Below are 19,929 nucleotides of genomic sequence, written 5' to 3'. Positions count from 1 at the left end.
TATTAGCTTGTCTCCCATTTCACAGCAAACACTTAAGTTTACATAAAGACCTCAAAGCATGTGTCACGCAATGAATTCCTTGAATGGGATCAGCTGCGTTTTGTTTTCTCTGCAGTGGCTAGCCTAAATTCAGAAGAGTCAGCCAAAAGGGAGCACTGTTTTCTTCTGGAAGCTGTACTAGGCTAAAACTGAAAAAGAGGTGGTTCTACATCAACTCTTCTCTCCAATATCTAGTGCTGTGGGGTCTGGGATATCACAAACTTTGGAAAATGGATAATGGATCTACTCCTAAGCACGATGTGGAGACCTCCAACAGCAGAGAGTCAGCCTCCAAGTAAGTCTGCTCCTGCCAGACCTAGCCTTGCTCTTAAATGTTCATTGGGCTGCTCAGGGATGTATTACTAACTGACACCTGCCCCCTTACTCTTGCCAACCACGAAGACTTGGAATCTTGTTGAGAGCGGCTCCACACTGTGGAGATGCCTTCTCCAGATTTATGTCCAAACAATATGGCCCCAGTTTTAGCAAAAATCACATAACTCCAAGAGTGTCTAGCAGAGCCTTCTCATTTTCTTCCCTGAATTCTAACCTACCACAGACTGAGTGGGTTTCAGTCCCCACCTAATATCGTCTTTGTTCCCTGAGCCTGACAGGGCTGGAAACTCCCTGGCTTAACAAAGCTACTTGCAGGAACATTAATGAAAGGATAAGGCACAAATTTCAGAGCCTGTACACTTAACTATCCTAACTTAACTATCCTACCTGAGCCCTAGCCCTCAGGCCTGTGGAGCCTGCCTGCCTTTGACCAAAGAGTCTATCAGGGTAAGCAGCAGAAGGACATGGAAGCTTCCAGCCACCCTTGCTGATGGGTTGTCCAACCAAAACCCTTAGCAGTGATTAAATTGCCTTGCAGACTCGATTGAGCCCACAGGCTGCATGTTGACTATCTCTGGCCAAAATAGACTATAAAAAGTATAAGTGAAACCTGAAGCCTAAAAAATTTAGTGACTTGCCCAAGTTTGGATGCTAAGAGCATTGAACTCAGGGCTCCTGACTTGCAGTCCAGTCACAGGACAGGAGGGAATACCAAAAAGGTAGGGGGAAAGTCATAGAATCATAGAATGGGTAAGGTTGGAAGGAACCTCTGGAGATCATCTAGTCCAACCTCCCTGCTCAGCAGGCTCACCTAGAGCATGTCAGACAGGGTTGCATCCAGGCAGGCCTTGAATATCTCCAGAGAAGGAGACTCCACAACCTCTCCGGGCAACCTGTTCCAGTGCTTTGTCACCCTCACAGGGAAGAAATTCCTCCTCATGTTCAGGCGGAACTTCCTGTGCTTCAATTTCTGCCCATTGCCTCTTGTCCTGTCACAGGGGACAACTGAAAAGAGTTTGTCCCTGTCCCCTTGACACCCTCCCTTCAGGTACTTGTACACATTGATAAGATCCCCCCTCAGTCTTCTCTTCCCCAGGCTGAAGAGGCCCAGCTCTCGCAGCCGTTCCTCATAGGGCAGATGCCCCAGCCCCCTGATCATCTTCGTAGCCCTACGCTGGGCTCTCTTCAGTAGCTCCATGCCTCTCTTTTACTGGGGAACCCAGAAATGGACACAGTACTCACTGGAGGAGGCCTCACCAGGGCTGAGTAGAGGGGCAGGATCATCTCCCTTGACCTGCTGGCAACAGTCTTCCTGATGCAGCCCAGGACACCATGGCCTTTTTGGCCACAAGGGCACATTGCTGGCTCATGGTCAACTTGTTGTCCACCAGCACTCCCAGGTCCTTCTCTGCAGAGCTGCTCTCCAGAAGGTCAGCCCTCCAGCTTGTACTGGTGCCTAGGGTTATTTTTCCCCGAGGTGCAGGACTTTGCACTTGCCCTTGTTGAACCTCATGAGGTTTCTCTCCACCCAGCTCTCCAGCCTGCCCAGGTCTCTCTGAATGGCAGCACAGCCCTCAGGTGTATCAGTCACTCCTCCCAGCTTGGTATCATCAGCAAAGTTGGACAGAGGAGGCACTCTGTCCCCTCAACCAGGTCACTGACGAAGAAGTTGAACAGGATGGGACCCAGTACTGAGCCCTGGGGGACACCACTAGCCACAGGCCTCCAACTAGACTCTGCCCCACTAATAACAACCCTCTGAGCTCTGCCTTTCAGCCCATTCTCAATCCATCTCACTGTCCACTCGTCTGACCCACACTTGCTGAGCTTATCTAGGAGGATGTTATGGGAGACAGTGTCAAAAGCCTTGCTGAAGTCAAGCTACAGAACATCCACTGCTCTCCCCTCATCTACCCAGCCAGTCATTCCATCCTAGAAGGCGATTAGATTGGTTAAGCAGGATTTCCCCTTGGTGAATCCATGCTGGCTACTCCTGATCACCTCCTTTTCCTCCATATGCCTGGAGATGACATCCAGAATGCGCTGTTCCATCACCTTTCCAGGGATGGAGGTGAGGCTGACCAGCCTATAGTTGCCTGGGTCCTCCTTCTTGCCATTTTTGAAGACTGGAGTGACATTGGCTTTCTTCCATCAGAATTAAATCCCTTCAGAATTAAATCCCAGGGGGTTGGAACAAAATTCTGGAGCGGGTGGAATAATCAGGACGAAGGAAAACCTGCCAGTACAATGGCTCTTCAAGCAGCACCAGTCTACACCTGGCTTATTCTCACAGTAGAACAGACATTTTCTCTTTTGGAGCATTCAAGTTGGAAGGGGTTTTAGTCTAACACTTTTTCCCCCTCATTCAGTCTGAGATGACAACTGAAATGCTCCTGGCTTTGCAAAAGCATCTGACCTCAGCAGTGTGGACCTCAAAGATCTTGGAAACAATTATACTCTTCTTAATTAATTACTTTATGATAGAAGGTGTGAGCATATTGCTGGAACTGAAAGAACTAGAGGAGGCTACCACTTGCCCTCTCTGCCCTGGAATTGAAACTGAAATTTACTGAATTGAAAATGGAATGACACAAAGTATGAACTATCTATAGCAGTTTAAAGTATTTCTGCTCCACCTTTCTCTTCATACCCCTTTGTGCCACTTGAGCCTTCCCCATTTTTTATGCCAGCACAAATGTTTGTGAGACTATTGCATAATTCAAAGCAATCAAATGGACAAAGTCAAATGGAACTGACTCCATTTATACAAAGAAATAAAAAGTAAAAAGTAAAAAATGTGTTTTTTTAAAAGTAGAATCTGTTCCCCAATGCCATTGAGAATGACCCCACAGTCATGCTGATATATCTGATGGCAGAAAAAAGCTGCGGGGAGCGTGGGAATATCTTAAGCTCACTGAACAGCCTAATACTTTGTACTATGAAGTCACAGCCTGAGGAGAGGCTGTACTGTGCTGCTTTCCTGTTCCTCCCCTCTTGCTTTCCTTGTCAACTCTTAGGCCCCCATCACTACCATGACTACTTCTACTTACACATTTTATTCTGGAGCGTGTATACAAAGAAGAACTGGACACAGTGGCTGTCTGAGACCCACCTGACCTTTGGACATACGGTAAGCTTCCTGTTTCAATGCTGCCTGTTGTTTAATCTCCAAGTCCTTAAAAAAAAAAAAAAGAGTGAGTCTATGTGAAAAAAAGGCTCTGTAACTGGAACTCCCGGAACAATTTCTCTTTCTCGCCCTCCAACTGAGCCATAGAAAGCAGTAAATATTTCTCCCAAGAGTCTTTTTTTACAATAGAAAAATGGCAGGCAAGATTGAATTTTTGTTTCCCAGACTCAGTCCCAGCAGCAGACAGGCACAAAAGCTATGGAAAAATAAAACACCAAGGGGAAAAAAACAGTCGTTCATTCAGAGTTCAGGGAGATTTTTGATGAGGAACAAGTTTCCTGTGACAGTGGAACAAATCATACTTGGGAACTGGGTTTCTCTTTTTGCAGGAGGAAGTGGTCTTGGGCTGTATATTTGACAGCAAATTAGCACTGACATTTGACTTGTTTTGATCTAATCTATTTACAGTGGTATTATCTGTGTATTTTTGATATGCTGTGAAGATTCCCATTGCCAAATGCTTGGCTATGCTGTAGGATGTAGTGCATTCCACAATCATTACTCAGGGGTCATAAACCTCACATTATTTATGGGGAGGAGGGGAACAGGGAAAATGGTCTAACAATAAAAAGAAAAGGAAAGGAAACGCAGGACTTAGAATTTACTGGGCTTCTGTATTTAACTTGAGAAAAATTAAAAATGCACTTAGGCTGACTGGCACTGTCACACTATGGAGGTGACAATGAGAACAGATCCTTACATTATCTGCTCTACAGATCAGGAGTACATTCATGGAGATAATATTCCCAACATCTATGGACTGAGGAAGAATCTGCAGGGCAACTGCCCTGTCACTCTGCTAGTGAAGGGGCTCCAGCTGGGGGCCCAGATTGCTCCTTAGGACCATAGAACAGGACATGTCCTAGGCCTCGCACTGGATGGTAACTGTTGCTGCAAGGAGGGGACTGAGAGCCAAGAAGAGGATTCTCAAGAGCAAGTGAGACTGATTCAAAATGGAGATTAAAAAAAAATCTTTTCTATGGTTGGTAAATCTTTTCTGTGGTTAAAAAAAAAAAAAAAAAAAAAAAGAGGCCAAATCGCAGGCCTGTGCTTTTTGTGTAAGCAGATGCAACATGCAGAAACTTTCATTTCTCCCTCAATGTGTGGAGATGCTGAGAGGCTATCTCCTTCCCTAGTATGTAGCTCTGAACTGTCTGGGGGCTGCAGAGTGGCAGGCAGGGGAATGAGGTGCTGCCCTGCAGAGTAACAGGGGGAAACCTCTCTGATGCTTGGTTGTCCAAGGAAATGGGAAGTATGCAGTGCAAATATTCCTGAAGAGAAGCCTCTCTTATATGTGTCTTTACCTTCCAGAGGAACATGCATCCATTTACAAATGTCCCTGTGTCTTCCTAACTCTTCTCTGGCTCAGGTTTGCCCAGCACGTTCAGAGATCTGCACAGCACGACGTGCTACAGGCTGAGGTTTGCCCACAAGAGAGTATAGTTTCCTAATAATCCTGAAGCTTGTGCTTTTCAGTGCTGGCACTAAGAAGGAGAGGAGAGAAAATGAGTTATTAAGTCATAGTTCATTTTTAATGGTCTGACATATTTCTGAGGGTTGTGAAGTGGCCGGAAATGAAATGACTATAAACATGCAGGAGACAGAGAAACAAGGCATACTGGAACATACGCACAAACCTACTGAAAACTGTGGGCCTACATGCCTCCAAATCAATCTCCAAAACTTAAAAAAAGCCCCGAGCTGTAATGCCCCATTATGGGAAAAGTTGTCATCAACTCCTACAAAGTCACACTGCTTGGCTAGGACAGATCCATCAGTGACATGCAGAGCTTGCTGCTGTGGATATATACTGCAGTCAGAGACTTCCCTGGTCCAGCCAGCCAGGAAAGAGCCTAGTCCAAAGCATGTGGATGTCAATGACAGGCTCCACTGGTTCCAGCAATTTTACACCTGGCCTAGGGGATGCATTTTCTGAAAGGAGGTCAGTGAAAAAAAGCCCAAACAGGCGTCCACGGGGATCTGTCAAAGTGCCTAAATGAGTTAGAAAGCCAGCCTGTAAAGGCACCACTGGAATCCTTGCAGCTGCTTCTGCATCTTTATGTCTTTAAATATTTCATTTGCTAACACCTAGGAGCAAGGTTCTGTGGGCCTTAGATTCTCAAGCCCTAGGAGCACCACTTTTATTAACTGCAGTGATTCTAACAAAATGGATTGTTGTTTGCCTTCAGAGTTGTCTCTTTTCACCTTGCGAGAGAAAGATCATAATGCATATGGAAGTACTACCTCTTCACATGGACAAGCATTATTTTGGGAAGTAATTAGCAGAAATCCATTTCCCTGTTAACAGCCCTTTGGGCAACAAATAATTTATTTTGCGTACAGGCAAACTAATGGCCAATTACAATCACACTTCCTGCACTGATGCTTACATTAAAATTAATAATACTTATTCCCTTCATGCCAATGTGAGCATCAAATAGCTCCTGCCAGCAGAGTTGTCTAAGAACTCTGTATCTTTGCACTGAGCTAAACTTTTTGTTCCTTATTTTTATTAAGCACAAAGCCTAAGGTGTGTGGGAGAAATCAGAAGGCAAAACTCACCACAGCCTCAGCAGTCCTGCAACCCACAGTGATAAGGGTGTTTCCAAACTTAAAGGAAAAGGCATATTGCTCTACCATCACAGTGTTCTGTAGCTTTGTCTAGCTCTTCATTACATAGCAATGAGGTAAAACATACCATACATTGTCAAAACCACTTCTTACTATGTGTCTACCCTGAAGGCTCTGCTGCAAATGTGCACTTCACTAGGGGTGCTGACAGGACCAAAACGTTTGACAGGGCACAAAGAACCAAACCATGACCTGGAACTAACTCAAGGAGGAAAGAGGCTGTGGGATCAAGCCCTAAGTGTCTCTCTGCCATGGAAAGATGAGTGTCAGCTCAGGACAGGTCAGTTAATTTTCTTGCTTCTTGTATGTTTTTTTATTGCATCATCATCACCATCATCTTTGGCTGTTTTGGTGGACATCTTCCTCCACAAATAAACACTGAAGGAAAGTAATGAATCCTGGAGTGGGAGAAAGACTTTACCAGCACTGTATGAGGCTAAGACTCATATGTGCCAAGATATCCTAGACTTTACTAAAGTCAGAAGGAGCCAAGATAAAACACCCCATGCTGGGCTTAGAGGATGTTCATATTCTTACTGTTTGGGGGATTATTTTTTCTGTCACTTCTTCTAACCTCTCCATATTATTTTCAGCACAGACGCTCATGATTTACAGGTACTCCAAACTTGACTTTCCCAGGGTTTGAAACATGGAGCACAGGTTCAGATTGGCATGCTTTTTTCCCCCCTAAGTCAACTAAACTTGACCCTGGGAAATTCAGGTTTTCAACTGGGAAATCAACCCCTCCTCCAGCCCTCCTCTTTCCCATGGGACAGACTTGCCATCTTTCTACCAGAACTTAACATTTCTCCATTCATGAGTATCACCTGCCATGGCATGAATGTATCAGGAAAAGAAGTGGCTTACAGAAAAGGATTTCAGTTCAAAATATATCAGTGTAACAGATTTTTACAAAAGAGACTTCTAGTGACCTTCCTTGAACAGTGGAACTTCGTGTATGTCTGGAAAAGGATTTCCAAATTGCAATAGAGAAAGAACAGTTAGGACTTCAGCACTTCACACAGACTTCACAGAATCACAGAATGGGTAAGGTTGGAAGGGACCTCTGGAGATCATCTAGTCCAACCTCTCTGCTCAAACAGGGTCACCTAGAGCATGTCAGACAGGGTTGCATCCAGGCGGGCCTTGAATATCTCCAGAGAAGGAGACTCCATAGCCTCTCCGGGCAACCTGTTCCAGTGCTCTGTCACCCTCACAGGGAAGAAATTCCCGCTCACATTCAGGCGGAACTTCCTGTGGTTCAATTTTTGCTCATTGCCTCTTGTCCTGTCACAGGGGACAACTGAAAAGAGTTTGTCCCTGTCCCCTTGACACCCTCCCTTCAGGTACTTATAGACATTGATAAGATCCTCCCTCAGTCTTCTGTTTTCCAGGCTAAACAGACTTAAGACCATGCAGCCTTGCAGGGAGAGATGAAATCTGTCTTGATAGAAGTAAAAACATTATTTGAACAATAGAGCTGTCTTTCCCCACATATGGCCATTAAAAAACTTACTGCTTTCCTAGTCCAACCTTTCACAGCACACTGCAGCTAGCTGGAGTCTACAACTCATCACAAGTTGTATTTAATGAAAGGCTACTAGCTAAACTGAAAACAAGTATGTTTTTGGACACAAGCCACTAAAAACTGTCTTAATGACATCAGCATGAAATGATAACAAACAAAAAAATCATGAAATTCCTTGAGCAAGCTTCAAAAGAACTTACTCTTCCAGTTGTAGGGAAAGTTTAGCAAGTCTGGGATAGGACACTGGCAGACTTGAGATGCTACATTCAGCTTACTTACTTGATTGAGGCCACAATTGTTTCATTGGGAAATAATGGACAGTTAAGTAATTTCCAAATCTACTCTTCAAGTTGACTTAATTCTATTATCGTCAACTAAAATGAAAAGCATACTTATTTCAACACTTTTAAAACTTTCAACTTCTGACTCCCAGTATGGTGCAGCCCACACTAAGTGAAAGCAAGGATATGGGGTGTGGCCAGTTGTTCCCACTGTAAGGCAGAACTGTTTTCCAATAGTTCACATGGGAATTTTCATACCAGTATCTGAAGAGGGGACAAAAACTAGTAGTAAAATTACTGGATTCCTCAGTAACATGAAGACTATTGCACAGGATATTATCCTTTCATCTAAGCAGTGTCAGGAATGGGTGCTGCACCTTTTCACATATGCCAGAAAAGGTCTTGAAAATAATATTGCCTATGGCCAACTTGGCATTTGACAATGTGGGAAACTGACCCTGTCTTTGGTACACTCAATATAGAGTGCACAGAATCAGGTATCCACATGCCCAGTAGACACACGCACACATACAAATGACAGCTATCATCATCTAATGATTCCTATCTATTGAATACCTTGCACTATTTGGAAATTCCAGGCTAAATACTCACATGGTATCTCAACTCCAAACGGGGAATGTGTGCTATGTGTGTATTTGTCTTTGAAAACCTGCATGTGTACATAATCCAATTTTGTGCACATGCATGTTTATTTTACAGTTCCATCCTGGATGCCTGCTTTGACACCGTATCTTTGCTCTTATATGGCTCTTAACGCAGAAAGGAGAAAAAAGAGCAAAAGCAATTGGTTTTCAGAGCTTATGGCAGTGACTCTCTGTCAACATCAAGTTCAACGGGCGTTTATCAGAAGCTCAAATGCTTTGTAGGAGACAGGAAATTAAGCGTATACTTAAGGCACTTCTTTACAGGCTTAAGTATTTACCGAATCAGAGCTTACTACCAAGCTCTAAACAAAATCTGCTTCTGTGCCGTATTGCAATAATCAATTCAACTATCAGCAACGTGTCTCAAGGGAATTACAAAGAACTGCCCAAGAGGATAGAGCTGCCCAACAAGCAAAATGCTACTGGATTGCTACTGGTAAAAAGCTTTACTGCTTAGGAAGAAAATTCTCCCTGGGCTTTCATCTCTGTGTTTATTAGGTGGGGCAAGCTGATGAAAGAACAGAAAATGTTGCAGTGAAAATTGCTAATAGCCCACTGCAGAAAACAAACATGCATTCTGTGGCTGGCAGCAGGATGGGTTTCACGGACATGAAATCTCTTGGGCGTATCTACATGCAGATGGTTGAGACAGCTAAGAGGAATCAACTACAGGCATGAAGTTAAAGCTCAGAAAACTCTTTGATTCTCGATTGGAAGCAAAGCAATATTAAGTCTAGTGCACAGAGCTGTGAGCTGCTTCGACTCACCCATTCCCTTACCTAGAGGAACATGGTGGTGCTGATCACTTGCATCAACCTCTCATATACTGAATCTTTAACCCAGATTTTATCAAAGGAACCACACTGGTATGTTGCAACAGGGCTTCCTAAACCAGCAAAGAAAAGGCAGAATTTGGGCTGTCCTGTACATTCATTTTAGTTAGGCTGCCATTGGAAGTGAAATGCCATTTGGTGATGTACAGAAGTCAACACAGCCATACTCACAACTGTGTAAGATCATTCCCCTTCCTGACTTCCGGATTTTAACACCAGTGTCTCCCATAATAGAAAATACAAGGGTTCTGATGTCTCCTGTGCCAACAGTTCTGCATTAAAAATGAAAATTTGATATTCTTAGACAGACACAGAACCTAAATGATCCTCTCCCATATCAGGAGATACACTAATTAGTGCATTATGCATTGGCAGTTAAGCACCAAGGTAGAGAAAAAGCTGACTTTGCAGCCACAAAGCATTCATTCAATTGCTTCAATGCTCACCCTCCTTTGTATAGGACCTCCCTATAGGCAGTTAAAGTATGTACAGGCAGTTCTTAAAGCTGCAGCATAGTGGAAGAAGACCAAAAGCAATATAGATGTCAATGCAGCTCAGAAACTATCTTGCATGATTTCTCTCTCTTCACAAACTATGTCAGGCACGAAGGCAAATAAAGATAACCAAGGCTGGAGCTTTGAAACTTCAAGAGAGAAGAAAAAATGTTCATGCCCCTTTTCCAAGCACAATTGGAACTATATTGATTAAAAAGAGGGTGCTTGGCTCCATGCACTGTGCCATATTGACATCAGCAACTGCAATTTAATCAAAGAGCCTTTATTGGCAGAATATGGCACCTTGATGGTACCTTTTAACTCATACACATCCCTCCCCAAGAGGGATGAAATTCGGTGTTGGTTTTCAGAGAACCAACTTCCCTGCTGATATAAAATACTGCAATTTCACTGCAGTTTGAAGAGTTGTACTAGTAATTACTAGCAGGGAGTCTGTCCCAAAATCTCTGGGTGGGAACCAGGGCACACTTAGACATGTATTTTCTTACTCTGTCACTCCCACCCCATCTCCTGGACTAAATATCAAGAAAACTGACTCTTCTCCATCATTCCTATTACTTAAGTGATCTTAAACTACTTAAATGACTGGTTAAGCTCCAGCCTTATTAATTCAAGCAGAAAGTATGGGAGAGGGAAGACTGACAACAGACACTATAATTCACTACCTATATCTTAGCAAATATGTACAAGTATAAGCAAGGAGTCTATTTTCCAACAATTCAATTGGTATGCAGTGTAAGTAAGCAGAGAATCCTGCTTTACAGATTTTTATCAACAAAGAAGATGCCATTTCAAAAGAGTGCCAATTAAGAAACAGCTGTGCAAAAGGATTAATGTAACCATATGGATAAGTTTCAAAGGGCTTCTTCTTAACTACAGAATATCTATCTTTCTTTCCATATATATACACATATATACACATACATACACACACAGATATATATAGATAGTTAGATGGATAGATATAAATACAAACACGCATACACACAAACTCGCATACATATATATATATACACGTGTTTTATATATATATATATATATGTATGTTTGGGGGGAGGGGTGTTCTTGGAGTGGTGACAACTACTTTAGTCTACAAGGCATCCTAAGGGCACTTCCTGGCTCTAGCAATTAAGTCCATCATATTATGGAGAAAAGTAAGGGGAACATCATTGAAGGAGAAGAACAGAACAGTTTCCTATCTTGTATAATATGATGTAAAAGGTTGACACCTGTGAAAAATATCATCATTGCTTCTGAGCATAGATATTTTCTCCCTATGCTCTAGGAGGGCAAATATTCATCTTGTTCAATTGCTGTGCATAGAGGTGCCACTATGTGATTTTCCCTTTTTGGTGGTTAAGTAGTTGTTTCCAAATAATTTGGACTGTATGATACAACATCCTATGCATCATTCTTTGTTGGTTTGTTTAAAGGGAGTTTAAAAGAGTTTTGCTTTTTTCTTCATGTCGTTGCGTCGCCAGAGAGGTAACTTGTCAAACTCCTGTATTGTCATGCCAAATATTTCTTGAAAAACTTCAGGTGCTAAGTGACGCTGGGAAAAAGGGAGAAAAGGCAAGGGTCAGTCAAAGCCATACAGAAACAACATAAGATAGGAATGCCTTAGGGATTTAATTTCACTGTGTGAGAGTCATTGCAGGACCTATTGATAGGAGCTTGACAAAACAGTAACACTTTGGTGACACAGCGATCCACATTCTCATTGGCCATTAATGAACCAGTAACATTTTGGTCCCCTCTAGCAATTTGATTAAGTCAGAAAAGTTTACAAAGGAGATCAGGACCACTATTTCAGTCTCAGGATACGTGAAAGACAAGAAAATTTTTGCCTGGAGTCACCAAGCAAGCATTGGGAGAACAGAGCAAAAATAGCTCTTCTTTGTCCCATCCCAGGCTTTAGTTAGTCATCTCCTTTGACATATGGAATTTCAAACAGACACTGGGTTCCAGGAGAGCTCTTCAGAAGGGCTGCAGGTTGGACATACTACAGCCTAAGTTCTGAGACAGAAAATGTGTAGTTAGTTGAACTAAGCAGCACACTGCACTACTGGGGATGAAATATATATTTGTACTGTTTGGTGCACTGGTTATGCGTCTTGTTCAACTGCTTTAGAGTGCATTGGATAGGGAAGGTCTCTGCCTGTCGCACTAATTTAACACAAAGTTGAATCCTGCTTAGCGATCATATGCTTGCCTAAAAACATGCATAAATGGTACTTACATGAATTCTTGTGGCCCCTTTCATTCTTCTCAAGATTAATTAACTACAAGTGATTTAAACATCCTTGGCCAAGTACTTCCGCTAGACTGATTAGATCTCTCTAATCCACAAAATTGTAAACATTTTTTATTTGTTGGCAGAGATTTAAATCCTCATTTGGATATCAGCCAGCTTAATGAACTCAGAGGACTTATGGATGAGTTAGGGAAAGGCAGACTTCAGCTCCTCAAGAATAACTGGTACTGACTTGACTCCTAGAAATTGCTTAACACATAAGGGACTTCTGAGCAGCTCTGTCCAGGAGCAGGGAGGCATACATACTCCTAGTCTTAAACATGGAGCTCCAGGCCTGGAATTGTTTGTGGGGATGCTGCCCTTTCTTCCTGCTGTCCAACTTCTGCTTCTCTGTCTAATGCTGAGAAATCTTCCCAGTGTAACAAGGAACCACACTTCAATGTTTGAGCTTTCACGTGTACAAAAACAAAAAACTTCAGTAGGAAAGATCATTTAGGAACTTGCTTTTCTTACCTCAAGCCTGGTTCTGTCTACATCTTTTAGAATTTTATTTCGCCCTCTGTTGGTCACCATGAGCATTTCATATGGAAAAATCTGTTAACAATGTATAAAAGGGGGAAAAAGAGATGTATTTACATTCTAAAGCAGAAAGAACATGTCTTATTTTCATAACCACACAAACATTTGCTTTCTTTTTTTTCAAAGGAAATCAGAACTTTGTTTTCTTTTATGTTGCATGAAAGAGAAGCCAATCTGGATAGCGTAAGAACTTCTTGTTTAATACCAATCCCAAACCACCTTGTTTTGTAGAGCCACTGTGTGGCTGTGTGTGCCCATATCACTGGTTATTATAGAGTGTATAATACATAGGCTGGCTTTGATCAGACAGAGTTCCTCTCTAGTCAATAAACTTTATAAACTTTCTCACCCACTGATGGGTGAATTTAGAGTTTAATAAGGCAAATATAGTGGGTACTCACTGTGGGTCTGACTGATGGTTGTCAAAACATGGAGAACTCTAAGGAAGCATATGCTTAGAGGATTTTTAAAAAAGTACACGAAAGTACCACATCAAAGTACATCAGAAAAAGCAGCAACTCTGAACAAGAAAGATATTCATCAGTGGGGGCCACTGCATTCAATGGAATTAATCAGATTATTTTCCTTGCCATTTTTGATTGTTACAGAACTTGAAGAAGCCCCCACTGTGCTTGCTGGCTGTGACATACACAGACAGATTAAAGGAGAAGCTTTTGTAGACATATTTATCTTACATGTCTTCATCTGCTTCTGCATCCATCCAGCACATCAGCCAGTATTTCCTTTGATTTTCCTTTACATTGCAAAGAATGCCCAGAACTTATACAAAATCAGTTACTGGCTAATAAATAATTTGTGAATGCAAAAAAGAGTCATGTTTCATTTACTCATACAGACAGGTTCTCTGTTTGAAGTAAAATGTTTACTGTCTGCTGGCCTCGGAACAGGCTACCCCAACAGAAACAATACCACCTAGAAAGAAATTCAGAAAATAAAGTGCCTAAAATCAGTTTCCTGGAATCATGATTGGTAAATAAAATTCTCTGTTTTAGCCTTTTACCTCAGACCCAGACTTCAGTGAATGCCTGGAAAGACTTAGAGAGCTCACATCCCTTCTGACAGAACCTCCCTACAGTTCTCATTTCATTTCTCCCTGCGGAGCAGGACAATGGCATTTTCAGTGAGGTTCTCATTTAACCCTCACTGAAGTCAATGAAAGTCTTTCCACAGACTTCAATGGGAACTGGCTTAGCTTTTACTGGTATTTACAGTCTTTTTTTTACTGATTCAGATACCTGGCCACTGGGAACAACAGCAAGACCACCAAAACTTCTCTGGAGAGGCATCTAAGTGATCATCAAATGCTATTAATTCCACTGTCATTCTAACAGAAGAAATCCCATCTAATTAACTCCGAGGGTGGTCCTGGGCAATTAAGTTCATTCCATTGTCACCAATTAACCCAATGAACTTTCCAGAAATATAACAAATAAGATTCAGGCATCATGAACACACCAATGAGTTTATTGTAAGTAATAATAATTTAAATAATGTGTGTTTACATACCAATTGTAAGATAGGACTCTTAGATTCTGACATTCTCACAGTTGTACAATGCAGTCTATATTTTTAATTACATTGTTTACGTTCTATATTGAAAATGGCTACCATACACAGCATCATAGTAAACTAAAAAGTAACCTTTCATAATATTTAAACAGGCAGAGTTTAAGTCAAGGTCTGAGAGCATAAGTACATTTTATACTTATGTATTCAGAGCAAAACATTTTTCAGTCTGGGCTGTCAGGATGCACAAATTCTGTCCTTTCTGGAATACCATTTTGTAAGCTTTGATCATGTTACGGTTTACTTATTTTCACTTCCCAGGTTTTTCGTACTGACTTTGAGTTGGCCTTTTTCATCTTAGCAGGTTGAAGTTGGTCTTGCACCATTGAAATGAACAAAACTACTGCCAATTCATACAACATAACCTTTTAAGGCATAACCTTTGAAATATGAATGGAAAAGTGACCTATTGTCTCACAAAAAATCCCATAAATTTTACCACTAGTAACAAGACAGAATTTGTCACCCAAAATAACATTCCAAATCACTGGGTGCATCAATAGCAGTGGTGGCTGTAAGAATTTCTATTGCACTGAGAGAGGAATTATTTGAAATAAAAAACAGTATCTCAGGAGCTGGGGATATCCCCAAGGTTATATGTACATAATATATATGAACACTCATTAATATACATTGCATTGGGGTCTCAAATTATAAAGCTATGGTTATTGCCTTGTACAGTTTGTCTGGAGGTGACTTGGAAGCACAAGTAGTAATCTGGTTTGCAAAAAGAGCTGCTCACTTTACTGGCAGAAATATTGATCCTTATAATTTTGGTAAAAATCATGATTTCTCAGACGTTTCACCAGCAGTAGAGAAAGTTACAAGATTTAAAACACAGCCCTAGTTGAATCTCTATATATATTACTGTTCATTTTTGATTCAGACATCCCTAAAGATAGCTGTGAAAGCATAGTAGTTTATATCCTAACTCATATTCAGTTGATACTGCTTCTTTTTTCAACAAATCTCCTAAAGAATTTCTTATATAGGGAATTTGACATTGCTGAAAGATGAGATGAATACCAGATCCAGAAAGATATCTAGATGCCTATCTGGGATAAAGATACGCATTTTTCATTAACTGTTAAAACAAGATAGCCTCAGCAGCATGTTGTGAGCCACAATATTCTGCATTGCTTTTCAAACTTAATGGAATTGACACTCTCCCATTAAGTTTGCCCTGCAATTTTGGTTATCGAAAGTTTAACAGAAGGAGTAGCTATTGAGCATGTTCAGTATCTTCATTTTCTCTCTGGGAAGGCCTCCTCTGCACATTTTGGCTACCCTCAGCCTGGCTAAACACTAATACCCACAATCGGAAAGTCCAGAGCAAAGGGAGAGGTTTGGCACATAAGGAGCAGGGACTGGGGTGAGGTAAAGTAAAACAAGGGAATTAGGACTTTTCTCATATTTCACCTACTTTTCACAGTAAAACCTTCACTGTCTTGAAGTAAAGTGAATAACATCTGCACTTGCCTTTGGCTCCAACATGTTAGGCATAGATACTCCTCTGTCCATTCTCATTCCAGGGACATGACCATCCGGGAGGGACTGCATCAGATACAGGTATACATCAGACATGTGGGTCACACACACAGAGGGTAAAGGCACTCAAACAGTGGTAAAAACAAAGGTGAATTTACACTAAGAGTTCTTTCAGATCTTAAGGTTTAGTCTTATATAGGACTGCTTATTGCTTCTCTGAGGCATGCTGTGAAATTCTTTCACCCCCTCCTTTGCCACCACAGTTTTCTGCTCACTGCTAGGGCTGGTTAGAGCTCTCTACAGAACCTACCAACAGGACTTCCCAAATGAACCAGAAGATCCCCAGGGAGTGGCAGGTCCCTTCCCACTCCAATGACTAAGTAGAGTTCTTCTCTGGACAAATATGCAGAAGCACTAGTTCAGACCCCACCCAACAGCATATACAAGGCACTCTTATGCCTCTGGTTGTCCTTCCTGTCACTTAGAATTGCCAGGGCCCTCTCTGCCAACCTTCTTTTTGTCTCTAGAATGGGAAATTTTGACTATGAATCCAAACAGGGATAGCTCTCTGGTTAAAAGTTGCTATTTTGACACAGTACTGTTCCAAACAAAATAATATTTTGACCATAACACGTGGACAACCCCCCCCCCCACACACACACAACCTTATCATTCTCTTCTCAACCATCACTGTTTTGATAGCAAATAAGAAATATATCCAAGTGTTTAAACCCTTACTTATATTGTCATTTCATACTGTGACTGTTGAGGGACCACCCAGACTCATGACTACTCTAGAAAAAAATCCTGAAACCAGGATTTGGGCGAAAAGAGTTGGAATTTGCAAGGATATCTCTTACTAGCTCATCTGTGATGGCAGCACTACAGAAAGCTACTGATCAGCCTTCTTTTGCTAGAAAGCAAATTCCAAGGCAAAAACAAGGAGTTCAGAGCTCCTGATATGTAAGAAAATTTCCTCTAGAGGAGTGTTTCTATACAACTCAGGGGTTAGTACTAGAGAGGCTAAAAAAAATCCACCCTTAACTGTCCAGAAAGAACTATTACGGGAAACTCATATTTCAACAGACAGTGGATTTTACAGAGGAAGTCACAGAACTGGAGTATGAGCCTTTGTACTGCAGCTCTGGGGAGGTACAAGGAGGTATCTGAGGCTATGTTTGTTTTTTGTTAGTAAAAGTCTACATCATTGCTTATGCTTAAACATGCAGATAAATCAAAACTAATATCTTAAGAAACTCTTCCCTGTAGCAGAAATTCAGACTTCAGTAAGAAAGTAGATGCTTTTAGTTCTGTTGTCAGTTGATTGATGAAAATCTGTACTCTACCTGGAAATCTGAAAAGCAAAAGAGAAATCTCATCAGGTTTAATGTGTGGAATGTCAGGAATTGGTCACTGTCAACCAGATAATCCTTGTTTTCTGGTTTATCATTTCAAAATCTCACCTGATTCTCTAAGGTCACTGAGCCTTCCTACTTTTAGTCTTAGTTTGTAAATAGTGAAACACTCCCAACACTGTAGTTCTTTGCCTTTAAAGAAGGCTTCTCATCTAAGAAAATCAAGTCACTTTGGAGATATTAAGACACACAAAACTACCATCAGGTAAATAAATAGCAAATTAATATTTTAATGAGTAGAAGGGATTCACCTCATCTAGCCTATGCAATCAGGCAGTTATCTAGGCTTCCTTCACAGTGTATAAATTGACAGAAGCATGAATAAAAGATGTTTGATCATAGGGTATCTAAGATAGAAGGGTTCAGTCTCATTTTTTAGGTAATTGGTCTCTTTTGTCTCTATAAGCTTGAACAATTTCAAAACACTAACAAAGTTTTATAACTTTGATAAATATTATTTGTCACTTTATTATAGATGGGGAAAATGAGGCAAGGACTGGTATCAAATCAGCTCAAAGTCACAAAGCAAATCATCAGCAGTGTTGGGATTACTATGCATTATGCTCTGTTCTTCACTGTAGCTCATTCTTTCAGATCATGCAGTGGTTCATAATTTTCAGAGAAAGAATACAGCATAACAGAACTTAAAACATATTCTTAATTATCTGCAGGTTACCTGCTTTCCATTTGCACCAGTGCTAAGTAGTCTCTTGGCATAAAAAAGGATCAGCAATACACAGCAGATTTACCAAAATAAACCCAAGCTTTTTAATAAGTATTTTCAGAGTTCAAGTTAACTGTCAAGTTTACCAGATGAAATTCAAATGTACTGAGAAAATATAAAGCAATCATATCCATCACTTTAAAAAAGAACAGTTGAAATGATCAGATGTCTTAACATGTTCTATAATAAAGTGACATGTAAAAAAAGCTTCTCAGCCTTACCTCTAACTCCGCCACTCACATCCCCGTAACTGTTGTACTGACCAAAATCTGTAGACACTGGCTGTAATAGGAAAAGGGGACACGCATATAAATTCACAGTTGCTGGCTTCACAAATGGGTTGGTATTTTGGGGAAAACAAATTACTTTAAGCTTTTTTCCCTCCATTTTCATAGGCTTTCTTGCATTTTTAATAAATCTGGTTTGTGGGAAGGTAAACTAGATTTTGTCTGACTTAGACGATTTTATAAGTGAGTTTGATCAAGAAATTCAATACACTTAGCAGGGAAATAAATACTACACATGATTAAAGACAACTTCTTCTTCTTAAAATTGCTATCTTCTTACCCGATGAAGCCCATTTCTTCCATAGCCAGGGAGAGAAGAAGTTTTGGAAGCTGAAGCATGTGCTGTTGAATGAGGAAGAGAAAAATCTTTTATTGGAAAAAATTCCATGGAAACTCAAACCCAAGAACATCTGAGGAATCAACTAGCACTAAAAACAATTTAAAAAGCACTAACCATATACATACATAACCAACTGAGACACATTGACTTTAGGAAACTAACATCTCAGCCCCAAATTCATCACATCCTTCCACACAGTCTGTAAGTTACATGCAGTATTCTCATGCTGTGGTGGCAGGTCATCAAGAAAGGACACTTGTGATTTTGCTGTGATCAAAATCAAAGGTGGTCTTCACTGTGTTGAAAGTAATGCTTAAAGATTAGAGAACAAAGCAGAATAACTTTTTAATCCTCATGAAGATAAAGTATTACAAATGTGTTGTTTAGGTTCACTGTGTAATTTCTTATGATGGGATCAAGGAAAAGGACAAGGGAAATCTAACAAGATTAGCACTGTTTGACTGGATAGATTCCCTGTTAGTGTCCCAGGTTGGTACTGCCCTCTCCTAAGTGGTCTACAAGGTTTATAATACCTCACTGTACCCTCTGAACCTTTTATGAGTTTCCTTCTACCCCACCTACTCCAAGTAGTATAAAATGTAATACTTTATAGCAATTATACTCCCAGCTGCTGCATAACTCCAGTAACCAGAGAGAGATCAGCATTTGCTGTTGTGGTTAGCACACTCCATTCTCTCTGTATTCACATGCTTTGTCACCCATTGCCTGGGAGGAGAGGCTAAGCAGTGATAGGAATCACCAGTTTAAGAAAATATGTTACTGTAGTTTAATAAGGCAATCTACTAAAATATGCATGATGTAATAGTTACTGCTATATTTGACTTCCCTCCTTATCTATATTAGAAAATCTCTCTTCCAGAAACTGCCTCAGAATCTTGAGCCTCACATTTCCTCTAATTAAAAAAAGAATTCTAATCAAAAAAAAAGAAAAGCATCACCCTCTCCCCCTTCCCCAAACCAGCTAATGAGTTAGGTCACACTTTTCAGGGGAAAACAACACATACACACATTTCAAGTGGTTTCCTAGAACCAGTCATAGTTCATTATTAGGTCTATTGCCTGTATAAATTACCTGGAGAGTCGTAACGACTGGCAGAAAGGGATGACCTATCACGAAGCTCTTTTTCCATCTCTTCTTTCAGTATCAATTGTCCCAGACCAGAGTTGAGCTATAAGTAGCAATTGAAAATATTGCAATAAAATAAAGCTGATCAGGTAT

General features: G+C 40.9%; 1 protein-coding gene across 12 annotated transcripts in view; it reads right to left on the bottom strand.

The window, feature by feature from the left end:
* Positions 1–5,072: 5,072 nt before the first annotated feature.
* The window catches only part of ABLIM1 (actin binding LIM protein 1), a 216,306-nt gene continuing 201,449 nt past the window's right edge, over positions 5,073–19,929 (bottom strand). For 9 of the 12 annotated variants that reach the window (XM_062580665.1, XM_062580670.1, XM_062580669.1 and 6 more), the window contains 4 exons: positions 19,783–19,879; positions 18,630–18,691; positions 18,284–18,344; positions 16,019–17,277 (listed from right to left, as the gene is read on the bottom strand). In XM_062580665.1, the coding sequence (XP_062436649.1) occupies positions 17,240–17,277; positions 18,284–18,344; positions 18,630–18,691; positions 19,783–19,879 (258 nt within the window). In that variant the 3' untranslated portion in view covers positions 16,019–17,239. Of the gene's footprint in view, positions 11,568–12,782; positions 12,864–15,914; positions 15,990–16,018; positions 17,278–18,283; positions 18,345–18,629; positions 18,692–19,782; positions 19,880–19,929 lie in introns of those variants that run through there. The other 3 variants (XM_062580674.1, XM_062580672.1, XM_062580673.1) reach the window with 1 other exon arrangement.

Source organism: Rhea pennata, chromosome 7 (genome assembly GCF_028389875.1).
Source record: "Rhea pennata isolate bPtePen1 chromosome 7, bPtePen1.pri, whole genome shotgun sequence".
Lineage (NCBI taxonomy): Eukaryota > Metazoa > Chordata > Aves > Rheiformes > Rheidae > Rhea > Rhea pennata.
The sequence above is the reverse complement of the archived record's forward strand: the minus strand, read 5'-3'. Positions and strand labels throughout refer to the sequence as shown.